Raw genomic sequence first — 13347 nt, 5'->3', positions numbered from 1 at the left:
CTGCACTGCAAGGATATGCATGCAACCTCCCAATGTGCTGGCACAGTGGTTACACAGCTTGTACTCCAGGTTGCAGTGTACTAAATGGGCCAAGCAGTTACTCATGGTCCACTCACAGAGTGCTCAGATTTCCCCCCTCCCAAGCAGTTGCAGAAACAAACCAACCAACCCACCTCTGCTAGTCCTCAACTCAGAGTCCCCATTTCGCACCCAGCCTCTTGCAGTCACTCTATTCCCCAGCACATCTCAAGCCATGCCCAAGTACAAAGGCAGTACCACAGGGTGCAGGCAACCCCCCCCCAGTTGTGTGTATCACCTGCAATAAGCAAGCAGAGGGGCTGCCCTGGCAGTGTTGGGTGGGTGACCTGTGGGCTAAGGCCATTCAATGAAGGTAGGTGTGGGAGGGGAGGGACAGCACATGTACTCACAGCGGCCTGGTTTCAAGTCAAACTTCTGAATAGGAGCTCCATGCTAGTCGATTTGATCCTGTCTCACAAAACAAGTTGATAAATTTCTCCAAGATAGCCAGGCCCAAAACAGCAAGAGATGCAGCTGCTTACAGCTGTGGTGTCACACCAGAACAAGACACAGACATCCAGCACAGCATCTCACTCTGGTAGTAGTGGTTGAGTATGTGCTTTTTTCTTTCCCTCCTCCTGAGCAGCACATTTTCTTAGGTAACGTTGCACAAGGTGTTTTTTGATAAGGCAGAGGCTGGCTTCCACAGCTGTTGGGTGGCCTATCTGATTTCCAATCCCCTCATTTAATCAGAATGCTGCTCCAGTTGCTGGTCTTAAATGCTGTGGTAATCGCAACTCATTTGTCTTTATCAACTCTGTAGGGTACAATTATCCATTATAAGTTGCAGCAGAAACTTTCTTTTTTAATTATTAACAAGCAGTCCTGGTCAGTGCATTAAGTAGATGCGATGCTGGAGGGAAGAAAAGCCATCCCTTCTACTGGTTAAGAAGAAAATCCTTTCTCTTCAAGCAGTGAAACCTTGAGCCTTAGCAGAGATGAGCACAGCTCTTGGTGGAAAAATTGCTGTAGTATCAAGGAGCGGGAAGGCTCCAGCTCCCTGTTCTGCCTCAAACTATTCTAAAAGTGGCCTAAACAGAAAGAGTAAAAGTCAAGTGGATGTTATCTGAACACCTGGGAATAAGCAGCACATTTTTGGCCTTGTCCAAGCAAGCAACAAGCACACTTACCTTCCCATTCTGAGTCACAGAACCAAGCTGTGCAGTTGTGTGCTGTACAGTGAAATCAAATACTCAACTGCAATTTTTTTCATCCCCTTCTAAGGGCAGGGCCTCTTGTCACGTTCAAACAGGAGCACCTAACTTGCCTTCTGCCAGTACAACCACACGGCAGCCAACATAATGCCAAACCACACACAGATGAGGAGGCCCAATGCTGCTCCTGCCTTTTGACACACAGTGGCAAGGCAGAGAGAGTTCCCTGCAGCACACTGTGCTCAGCCACAGGGTGGATCTTCTGGTCCACCTTTAAACCAGATCACAGCCTGGCATTAGCAGCACCTTCCAGCTCCCACATTGCACAGTGAGGGTGTGCTGCCACTAAGAATTCCAGGCTGTCAGGCAAACCGAGCAGTCAGGTTTGAACCCAGAGGCAGTGGGAAGTGTCTTGTCATGCAGCTCTGGGAGTCCCCAAGGACTGGAGCCTGCGCTCCCACAGGTCTCACCCCATGTTTCCTCTGCCCTTCCTTATTGCAGCCAGGCCACCGCCTACAGCTCGCGGCTCTCTGGCTGAGCAACCCTGTGCAGAGCATGAATAGGTGGCAGAGGAATGCACGGCTACAACTCACAGCCACAAACAGAGACAGGATTTGTATTTAATTTTTTAATAAATACACTTTACATTAAAGAAAAAGGCCTTCAATTTGCAGTTTCCACACAGAGGGCAAGGGGGAAAAAAAAAAAAAGATTAAAAAACTTGAACCATAAAGGGCAGAGGGGAGAAAGAAGGCTCAAACGTCAATCCCAGATCTCCACGTCTTCAGGAATATCAGACTCTGACTAGGCCAGCCCAGGATTTCAGCCTCCCACCATAGCTGGCATCGCAGCAAGAGTTTCAAACAGCCTGTACCTTCAGTTATCAAACGCCCCCAGGGCTCTTCCCTGGAGGACAAAAGCACCTGAAAGCCACTGACCCACTAGCAGGGGTTACCTCCTGTTGCTTTTTTCTTTTAAAAATAAAATCATATTTAAAATAAAAATAGTCTCACTCCTCACCGATATTAGAAACCATGATGCTCCTATTTCATTTCATTGCATAAAAATGCCTCTTCTTTTAATTTTAAACAATTTTTCTCCCCCGAACCTACCCCATGGTAACAAGGTACTACAGGAATACAAAGTTCATCCCCTCTTTACTAGAACACCTGCCTTTTATTTTTTTTTTCCCTTTTTTTTTTTTTGTTTTATATAAAACTATTTCTGTTCTTTAGGAAAGAACTTTATACAAAGAAAATATATTGTGAAATATTTTCAGAAGTTTCCTTGAAGAGGAGAATCATCTCAGCCTAAAATAAAAAATAAAAAAAAAAAAACAAAAAAAAAGGCAGAAAGAGGCCTAACCCCAGGTCTCTTTATTGTAGAGCCTCGGACTTAGCCCCGAGCCTCAAACTGACTCAAACCAACACAGCGGATGGGCTGGAGTTCCTCAGGTTGTCCCAGGAGAAGAAGGGTCGGGGTGCTCAGAATCCGTTTCCAATTTGGTCTCCGGTTGTCTGCTGGGAAGGGAGCATCTCCTCCTGCCAACACCCCGCCTGCAGTCACCTCACTCATTCAGAGACAGGATAATGTCGTCCTCCAAGTCAGAGTTATCTGAGCTGTCGGCTGCAAAGGAGACACGCAGGTTATGTTTGATTTGTGGAGGAACACAGCTGTCAGGGCTGCCAAGCAAGGCAACGCATTCATAGTTACAAGAGATGGCCACCACCTGCTTGTTGAGAGCAGCAGCTCCCAGCAGTGACGCAGGCAGCCAGCACCATTAGTGCATTTCAAATCAATCAAAAGCAGTTAGCAAATCTGCACCAGAGCTTCCTTTCCCTGGTTGAAACAGAGGGTCAAGAGGAGAGCAGCTTTAGCTCTCCTCTTTAGTGCAGTCTGTATTACCTGGCAGGCATTTTTCCCCATGACAAGGTAGGGAGAAAGACACCAGCAGTAAGTTACCTGCACATGAGCTGCCTGTACAATGTACTGTGCACATCTAAGTGCAACAGCTCTTCATGCTGGGGGCTGGACAGATCTGGCAGTCGTTCCTCACAGCTGTTATGTGAAAGCAAGCTTGACAGTTCCACCAACCCAATGTGGTGAAATACGGCTTCCGTATAATGTGCATGGGGCTAATTCATTATGCAGCAAGTCAGACCCAGGCTTCCTCAGGACGAGGTTCTTACTGGCCTGTCACTCCCCCTCTGCACAGCACAGAGGGGAAGCAATCCATACAGCCACAACTAGAAGCTTCCTCTAGCAACCCAAAGGTTTCTGTAATGAATTTAACTACATGGCACTCATTAAAGGTGACCTGAAAATTGTGGTTTTCCTGATTTTCTTCATCATGGTACAGAATGAAGGCATGGAAGGCTTTGCCAGAAGCAGTCACACACACACACACACACACTTGCTTTTTATATTAAAACATAAGATCTCTCCTCCCTCAGTTGTGCAAGAGGGAAGTGGTAGCAGCTCTGGCAGCAAGAGGTCTCCTGCCTTACCTTAGAGGTGATGTTGGCTCTTTTTCTTATGTGATTTCATTGGATGCTGCAGTTAACTAGTGTTTAAAATAGTAAAAAACAAAACAAAAAACACACAAAAGACACCAAGACTTCCTCTTAGCCATCTCGGTTACATGGAATCTCTAACATTCCTGTCAGGGTAAGCAAGGCCTTCTGGAAGGTTCACCCTTTCTCAGGTGCTTTCCTTAGGAAAAGAATCACAGAGAAGCAGCAGAGGGCACAAACCCTTTCCCGAACCTCCTCCCTAAAGATCAGCAATGAATGCTCCAGTCACACCACCCCTTGTTCTAAGCCTAAGCTGAAGGGTCATCAGTGCTCCCAGAACAGCTACAGCCATGTAAGGGCAGCTGGAAAGCACCAGCCAGTGCTGCAGCAGCTACATTTATGCAGTAAGAGGGTAAGAAGCACAAGCGAGACAATCCAGAAACTCTGGAGAAGAAGAGAAACTGCTGTGGGTTTTATTTTTAAAAGGAGAGCCCAAAGGAGAGCTTTGAAAAGGGATCTCCTAATTCTTTATTCTCCAGTCCACCACACAGCCTTCCAGTTTTGAGCTCAGCGTCCACAAGTAAACCTGGCTGCAGTTAAATGCTGGCCAGAAGCTTACAAGCTTATAAGCTGCCTGGAAATTGCCATTTTTGATGGCAGAAGAGGAAAGAAGAGTCAGCCATGCTGCTGGTGAGAACTCCATGTATTTCTTCCATCCTGTGTCACACATGCATTTCGAAAAGGACACCCCCACCTGTCCAGGAACAAGCTCTATCTGCACACTGTATAAACTACTATGGACAAAACAGATCTACCCATCCCAAGGTGGTGGCAAAGGAGAAGGAAGATACATTTATACTTAAAAGGTTCTCCATGGATGATTCCTGAAAAGGAAATAAAACCTCTTCTAAAGCACAAGGGACCAAAGCTGTTTCAATTATTCTTTGAATTATTTTCTTTTGAAGCATGCCCACTGTATGTTGTGGAGGTTCATCCAAAACGCAGCAATGGTCTGCAGTAGGAAGCACTCTAAATACACCACCATCCCTCAGGTCTGTACTGAGCAACAGTGTCAGTGCCCTTACAACATTTCATTCTGGAACACAGCACAAGCGAAGGAGAGGGAAATTTTAATTGCTCTTGCTGGGTGAGAAACAAAAGCAAGCCAGATGAAGTTGAAGTCACACAGAAGCAGCCACATCAAACCCTGTGCAAGGACCACACTTACATCAGCCTGGCAGAGCTGTGCTCCCTGCTTTAAGTTCCCAATGATGCTGCTAAGCAACCTAACAGCCACAGAATGGGCTGGCTGCAGCTCCACTGCGATGCCAGATCAAAGTTCTACCTTTAAACAGCATACAGACCTGACCATTTCATAATACATAGTGCTCTGCAGAGCACACTTGAAATACCCAAGTGTCAAGTAGCACCTAGTTTTGCTACAGGAATAGTTATTGAAATGGCCTGAACCATTCTGCCCCTTAGACAATTCCAGTTACAGCACTCTGGGTGCTCTCTTAATAACTTCTGGCCCTGCACCCCATGAGGAAACAGAAGTGGAATTGTGTCAAAAAGGTCCTGCCAGCTGCTGGGACAGGCAGAAGTTATCCACAGTCCCAAAGCGTTGAACTGCAATATACTATTAATGAATTTGAGCTATGTAAATGTCCTATACGGCCCTGCATTGTATGCCTACTACCTTCAAGAGAACAACAAACTAACTCCACGAAATAACTCTGGCAACCATATGTGGCCACATCCTTAAAAATGACTGAGCTACATGTGAACAGAGAAGACATGGATGAGTCTGCCAGCCACATTAGTGCTAAAACAGAGTCCTGGCATGCTTAATCCTCCAGCACATAGGCAGAGAAGACTGATTCCACCACAGCCCTCACATTAATCTCCTACCACTGCAGGACTTCAGATACCTCGCACACTGTAATTACTGTTATCCTTACCCACCTTTTAACTTAAGGTAACTAAGTTATCCCCATTTTACACTTGGAAATTAAAAAGAACTTGGCTGCACATACTAAAAACTTGTGCTGCAAAAAAAGGGAACAGAATCTGGCGTCACAAATCCCAAGCCTGATGCTATCCTACTCACCACCTCATTCTTGTGAAGCTTTTTTACAAATTTAATTGCTACATATAAAGTTCAGACCTTTCTTTCTTATACATATACATACACACACACGTGCACTGTTAACTTTCCAAATCTGTGGAATGCCAGAAAAAGAACAATTTAAATGTTATCCCCAAAGTTATGTTAGCGTCAGAAGAATCTAAAAAAGGAAGTGAAGTCAGAAATGTTGTATTTGTTTTGCACTTTAAGCAATTACGAAGAGAAAGAATAGCACCAAGGACCAAAAACGCTTTTCTGTCCTTACAAGTTCAAATAAGGCAGAGAAGGCAGCTGAGGTAACAGATCAACCAGTGTCTCCTTGAAGGGCAGGACAGACAAGCCATCACACAAGGCTTCTTCACATGGAACTTCTTGGCCTGCCAAGTTCTCACACATGCACCTGGGAGCACTTGAAGAAAAGAGACACCTTCTTTTCCAGAACTCTCAGCTTTTCTCTCAGATAATAGCTGTTTTTACTGACAGGTTACTTTGAGAGGCCATAGATGAACAAGCACAATGACTAGTGCCTTTCATACCAGTGAGAAGGAAAGTCAGCTAAGTCATTTCAGGGAAGACTTAGGTAGAGAACAGGTCACCTGTGGTCACCAAGCTAGGCACACACTTACTATCTCCAAGAATCAGCTCGACTTCCTCATCAGCATCAGAATCTTCATCTTCGCCCTCATCTCCCTCTTCCAGGAGGTTGGCAAGCTCCTCATCATCAGAGGGAGAAAAGTCATTTTCTCCATCCTCACCAGCATTCTCATTGTTCTCATCCTCCTCCAGCTCAGCCTCCAGCAGCTGGTCCGTATCTAGTTCATCAAGGTCATCTGTATCATCATCATCTTCATCATCATCTTCTTCCTCTTGCTCTTCTTCCTCCTATAGAGGCAGCAAAAATAGTCCATTGCAGACATTAAAAAAAAAAGTAAAATGGAATAACTGAAGAAAGCGTACCCATAGTTTCACTTCTCCCCATATCCAGACATCACGCATTATAAACACGACACATTATAAACACTTTCTCTCCACAACTACAGAACACGACACATGCTAGATCATTTGCAGGCCAGCAAAGTCTTATCTGCAAAATGCTGGGACAGCACAGGTACCATTGGCTCAAGCTCCTGTCCAGTACTGGCCATCAACATGTGTCACCACAATGCACTCTTGAGGAGGACATGCAGTAAGACCTGTTAATCCATGGCTTTGTTACTAGTCTTATATAAACTGCTTTAGTTTCAGCTGGACCAAAACCTCTACTTTGCATTAAACAGCATGCATGTTCAGTCTCTTGGTCATTCCTGATTCAGATGAGATATAAAATGTAGAGTGAGATACTGTTAGCTTAAACCAATCCCTGAATCACTCAGACGATAGAACTGTTTAAAGCAGCTCAGGAGTCTCATCTTTGGCATTTACCTGTGGATCAAAATCTTTCTCTGTCAAACCATAAGAATTCGCATTCAGTAAAGCAGCTGAATTCCTCATTGTATAGATCAAATCCAGAAATCTGTGTCTAGCAGATAGTACTGAGTGGAAAGAAGCTGCTACAGTCCTATTGTTCTTCCAGACAAACCAGAGGCCAAGAAGTGCCATCACAAGCCAAGCTCTTAAGAAGTCTCCAAGACTCAAAGAAAGGGTTCAATATACCTGCACCTCTCCCCAGTCACACCCTCTTTCTCTAACAGAATGCTCTAGTGTGGCAGGAAGGCAGCTCAAGTCATTCAGCTTTTATTGCCCTTTTGTTTCGGGAAGGAACATGCTTTGCAGAATTACGAAGCAGTTAAGACAGGAATTTAACAACCCACTTCAAGGGTTAGTTTGGTGCTCAAGCTCACCACACTCACACTGTGCTGTTTACACCACTGTGTTTTCAGATCTAAAAGGACAGAGGAAAAATACCTTTCTGTCATCTCCCCAACCTGCTTTTTCTTCAGTCAGCGCTCTAAAAAAACCCCACCACACCCCCACAAATCCAACATCTGTCACAGGCAAAAGGAACAAAGAATGCCAAAAAGCCGGGGCAATTTTTATTGTTTCTTCACCTGCAAAAAGCAGCCAAGTCTCCTCCACTGACCAGAAGCGCTGTGCTATTTAAATGGAGTATGAAAGCTTTGGTTTGGGACATAGAGTTTTCTTTCTGAATAAGCATATATTAAGTATAAAATTAAAACAACCTGTGTTAAAGCCTATGCTTATTTTAGGCAATTACAAACTGAGTCAGTGAGTCCTCAGATAAGTGGACACTGCTTTTTGAATTGTATACACACTGGGAAAGGAAATACTTAACTTGCAGTTCAGTTTTAAGCTGCAGTGCCATATTGAGCATAATTTTCCACAAAATATATTGAGTATAAAAGCTTTTGCTTTACTTTTTCTTTTGTTCTGTGCAGTATCTGCAGAGACCAGTGTCTTAAACTTTATTCGGAATTGAAAAACTGATTAAAAACTTCTCCTTTTTCAGTCTAACCAACTCTGAGACTGGAAAGGAAGAGATCAACTTATTTTAAAAGCTTGGAAAAACTAAGCCAAGTTTTTCAGTGTCTGGAAATAGAGACACAACTGTAGACATTAGGAAAAAAAAGTGTATTGTCTAAAAGATTCATTTAGAGTCCATGTAGTTGAAACCGAAAGGATTCTGAAATGATTCAGGTACCCTCTGCTTCCACATCTGTTGACTTTCTGAAAGCATTGTTTTCCTAAATATCTAGCCCACAATTACTTAAAATGTCAAGCGCTACTGAATTTGATTCACATTTACTGTATTTATTGGAAACTGAAATACTGTTTTGTCAACATTTTCATTCAAGCTTAAGGCAAGGAATATGTAGCAACATCATCCTTCAAATATAGGATGAAATGAAATATAGCTCTATAAAGCTAAAGATTTCTTCCATCTGACAAGAATAAGAGCCTAATTACATAAAGGGTGTATCATTCAGCTGCAAATTAACTTTGAAGGATCATATCACCCAGTGAGGAAAAACTCCTTTGTGAAAATACAAACAGCAACAGAAGAGTAGGGAACTGAACTGTTTCCACCTTTCCAGTTTAAATTACTTAACATGAAGTAGGCGATTAGAATCAGGCCACACTCATTTAAAAAACCACCTAAGAACAGTAAGACAAGATCTTAATTATACCTGTCCTTGGTAAACCAGAAAATAGTGTGAAAACCACACTACAGAAGTCACATGTGACAGAGGGAGCACAACATGCACACAGTGCACGTTTTCACTGAGCTGAATTGTGCTTTGTGTCACTCATTCAAGAGAAGTCAACTACTGAGAAGCCTGTACCTCATCTCCCTTTAAAGAACAAAACTTGGAAACTGATGCTTCTGCTAAGTAACAAGCAAATTAATTCTGCATTAGCTTCTGAACCATCTCCAAGCACAAACCTCTGCAGGCACACAGCAATATTCCAGTCTAGAAATACAAGGCTTGCATGTATGTGGTGAGAGCTCTCTTAAGAAGGCACACTGAGCTTCTGCACCCAAAGCCAATCTATGGGAAATAGAGCTGAGAAAGGTGTGAGGAAATAGCAAGTGGAGTCTGACACCATCATATGTAAGTGATATCCAGCCTGTTAATGGATATCTAGGACGTACGCTCATCAAATATCACAACTGTCTCGCATAGGGATCCATATACAGATAAAAAATGGCATGCCTTCCCCAATGACTCATGCAAGCACACCGAGTAACAGCAGTGAAACAAGTCCTTGGCAATGTCACAAGGGAAGATAGGCAGAACAATTATTCCAAACCATATCTGGGTCTGTGAAGGAGCCTGCAAAAGCAAGCTCCTACCTACCCATCAGCAGTTCCCAAGAGCTTTGGGCAATGACTCAGGTGCCGCTAGAAAGAACCACTAGCATGCACATCTATGCAGAACAAGCACATACCTGTGCTTATCTTCCTCATTAGAGTAAACTGATCCACAGAACCCATGGACCAGCACACTCCATGTGACTTACACAATATCAAGGAATTCTTTTAGCCATCACTGATGCATAAAGATGTTCTTCTATTTAGGCTGTTCTCTAAAAGCTGCTTAGATCAGAACTTGAACTGTTCATATTGTCCTCTGAGGAAGCAGAGGAGGAATGTAAGAAAATTCTTTTCCAACAGAAGCCACTTCACAGCTGCCAGTTATCTTTGCAGAAGGTACAAGGGTAGTATTATAGAACCATAAACTGACCATCTCATAACTTTCCCTCTGTAAAACATTTTAGCTCACTATCAGCACTCCCAACTCATTGCCTGATATTTCTGGGTGCCTGCTCTACACCCAGGGGCACTATTATTACAGTACAGCTAGACCAAAACCCTACCTTCCTATGTAATTCAAATAAGATTACAAACAATCCCAACCTGAGGAAAAGGAGGAAATCCAATGCTCCCTTTTAAATAGAGTAGGCAACATGCAGAGGGACACGGAGCCCAGCTTTTGAATGAAGGATGTCATACTGCTACCCATTTTAGTTACACTGTGATTCAGGTATATTAAGTGTTTGTAGATATCTGAATTTAGGATTAATTTAAGGAAGCTTTAACTTGATAGATGCCAAGAGTAGAACAGTTTAAAGTAGAGTACCCACTGAATACCTTAATGTTACTTCTCTTCATCTCCAGCGTACACAGATGTCACTGTGTAACAGCTGCAATGCAGATGGCCTTACAGTATCAACATACCTGGATGGCCAACTCTTTCTGCTCTTCGAAAACACAGCATTGCAATTATAATAAAGGAATTTTAATCTAGGAAACATCCACCCTGTTTCATACACAAAATGGCCTGGTGGCCCCACTTCTCTACACAAATACTTAGGTGTTGACTTCACCCCAGTTAAAGCAAAAAGCCTGAAAAATAAAGTAATGAACAAAGACGAAGCTGACAATTTCAAGTGAAGAAGAGAACGAAACAAAACCCCAGTTATAATTATAAGGGAATAGAAAAGAAGGAGGCTGCAACTTTAGTGCAGAATAGCTATCCACAGATCTAAGTAGGATGTCCATACAGGGACAGGCCCCAGTTCAACTTAGAAATTGCTTGACTCAACTAAAGAGTTAATTTGATTCAACTAATAAAGACTAGTTTAGTCAGAAAAAGAGCGTTTCAGGGTAGTATCAAGTAACTCAAAAAGTCTCAAGAGTGTAACTCAGTACTGCACAGTATCATTATTTATACATTTTAGACAAACGTAAAGGATGCAGAAACTGTCAGTTCTAGAGTAAGACTGCAGAATGGGACAATTAATTTAAGTGTGCATCATAAGAGAAATCTCTCAACACTCATTAACTCAGTAAAATTCACTAATTCACACAGTAACATATAAATGGCTTCAAAACACAGCCTATGACCCTGGAACTATTTTGAGGATGGTTTAAGAGGCCAAAAGTGATTCACATCAGCTGTTTAACATGCCTGCACACAGGCAGATTTACAAAGATGTAGTAGTACAAGAAAAGCTGAGCATCAACTTACAGAATCAGAAAAGTTGATTACATAGCAAAGGATAATATCAAGATAATCTCAAAGCAGATTACTGGTAACTTTACTAGCGGTTTGTGATCATACATAAACATTCAGAAAGCCAAATAATTTGGTTCAAATAATTTATCATTTATACCTACAAAGGAAAAATTTTTCCTAAAAGTTTTCCTAAAGGAATGACATTATTGTAATGCAAACATCCCCTAAAGGAATGGCATTCTATAAATGCCCATACAGAATGGCATTTATAGGGGTGGCAGCACTATAACTGCTTGACCTAACTCCTCATGTTGCCAGTATTTACAGCCTCTTACAAGCTTAGTAAATACACTTTGCTCTTGTTCGAGCATTATGTATTTTCTTCCATATTGTTCTTTGATGCACATTTGCACATACTTCATAGAATCAAAGTAGTTTGGGTTGAAAGGGATCTTAAAGCTCATCTAGTTCCAACCCCCCGCCATAGGCAGGGACACCTTCCACTAGAGCAGGTTGCTCCAAGCCCCTGTGTCCAACCTGGCCTTGGACACTGCCAGGGATGAGGCAGCCACAGCTTCTCTGGGCACCCTGTGCCAGTGTCTCACCACTCTCACAGGGAAGAGCTTCCTTCTTATATCAAACCTAAATCTCTCTTGTTTAAGTTAGAACCCACTGCCCATTGTCCTATCACTACAGTCGCTGATGAAGAGTCCCTCTCCAGCATTCTTGTAGGCCCCCTTCAGATACTGGAAGGCTGCTCTGAGGTCTCCCCACACAGCTTCTCTTCTCCAGGCTGAACAGCTCCAGTTTTCTTAGCCTGTCATTAGGTTCCTAGCCTGTCGTATTAGGTTTGGAAACCTTAACTCGTTTACAGGTCACTGATTATTTGCTTATTTGACATGGTTTCAACTGTTACAATAAGCTTAATCTTTTCATCTGACACCTCACTTTTTCTTCCTCTCCTAAGAGTCCAAAGCAAGTATTTAGGTCAACAGTTCTCTGTCCAACTTCCTCTGTTACTGCTCTATGAACTGTTTGGCTGTCATCACCTCACAGCTGCTCCTTCCCCACTCCCATGCTCACCCCCTATCAGCACTTCCAAGTCAACACCTCTCACCTGCAGATGCTTTCCAGCAGCAGTCCCTTCGTCTGAAAGCACAATCTCTACTGCACCTCAGTCTGAATGATGCTATATATATAGTATTACTCTAACTATTCTTATTTTCATATATGAGGATGTCTTCTCTCTACCTCCAAAACAGTTAATCAAATGTCAGTGAAGCTTTTCCCACTTTCTCAAATCTTTCTGCTAGCATTTAATTCACTTCTGGCTATTTGTAGCTAGGTCTAATCATCTGCTGGTAAGCATCTGCTTCTATAAACTATTTTCTCTAGTTTGTTGGGGGAGGGGGTTGTTTTGTGGGGTTTTTTGTTTGGTTGGTTTGTGGGTTTTTTGGTTTTTGTTTTTCAGTGTTTCCAGACTCTCATTATCTTGGTCAATTTACGTGCTTTTGCAAGAAACCACCTATTAGTTTATTTCTCCTTGTCTTTCACCCTCCTCCCCCAAGTTTCTCCTAAAGAAAACTAATTTTTAGTAATCTGATCTCTTCCAAGTTATCAGTATTATTTTAATTACCTATTTGCAGCATGGGAAGGAGCTTTGCTTTCATAAAAAAAGAACATATGATTATTTAAATACAAGTTTCACTCCAGAGAAATAAGTCTCTCCTTGGTTTAGTAATTCATCTTTCTCCACAGACAATCCCCTTGTCATATCTTCTTACAATTATTCTCTTTGCTTCCAAAGCAGCTGTGTAGCATATTGGTACTTTCTGATCCTTTGCTATGCAATTCTCAGAAGTGACAAAGTGACAATGTCTGGTTTTCAGTCATTTAGGAGTTTCTATCCAACCCTCCACACACACACACTTCTTAACACTCCCTGAAAAATGAGCAGTGGAAAAAGCTTAAATAAAGCCAAGAGTCCTTCTAGG

General features: G+C 42.6%; 1 protein-coding gene across 3 annotated transcripts in view; it reads right to left on the bottom strand.

Annotated features, from left to right (window-relative positions):
- Nucleotides 1-2593: 2593 nt before the first annotated feature.
- The window catches only part of DCAF1 (DDB1 and CUL4 associated factor 1), a 53196-nt gene continuing 42442 nt past the window's right edge, over nucleotides 2594-13347 (bottom strand). For 2 of the 3 annotated variants that reach the window (XM_030502028.1, XM_030502029.1), the window contains exons 23-24: nucleotides 6500-6755; nucleotides 2594-2858 (exon numbers count right to left, since the gene is read on the bottom strand). In XM_030502028.1, coding sequence (XP_030357888.1) covers nucleotides 2800-2858; nucleotides 6500-6755 — 315 coding nt within the window. In that variant the 3' untranslated portion in view covers nucleotides 2594-2799. Of the gene's footprint in view, nucleotides 2859-3739; nucleotides 3796-6499; nucleotides 6756-13347 lie in introns of all 3 variants that reach the window. The other variant, XM_030502030.1, reaches the window with a different exon arrangement.

This window comes from Strigops habroptila, chromosome 11 (assembly GCF_004027225.2).
Source record: "Strigops habroptila isolate Jane chromosome 11, bStrHab1.2.pri, whole genome shotgun sequence".
In the NCBI taxonomy this organism is placed as follows: domain Eukaryota; kingdom Metazoa; phylum Chordata; class Aves; order Psittaciformes; family Psittacidae; genus Strigops; species Strigops habroptila.
This window is presented reverse-complemented; position numbering and strand designations above follow the sequence as displayed.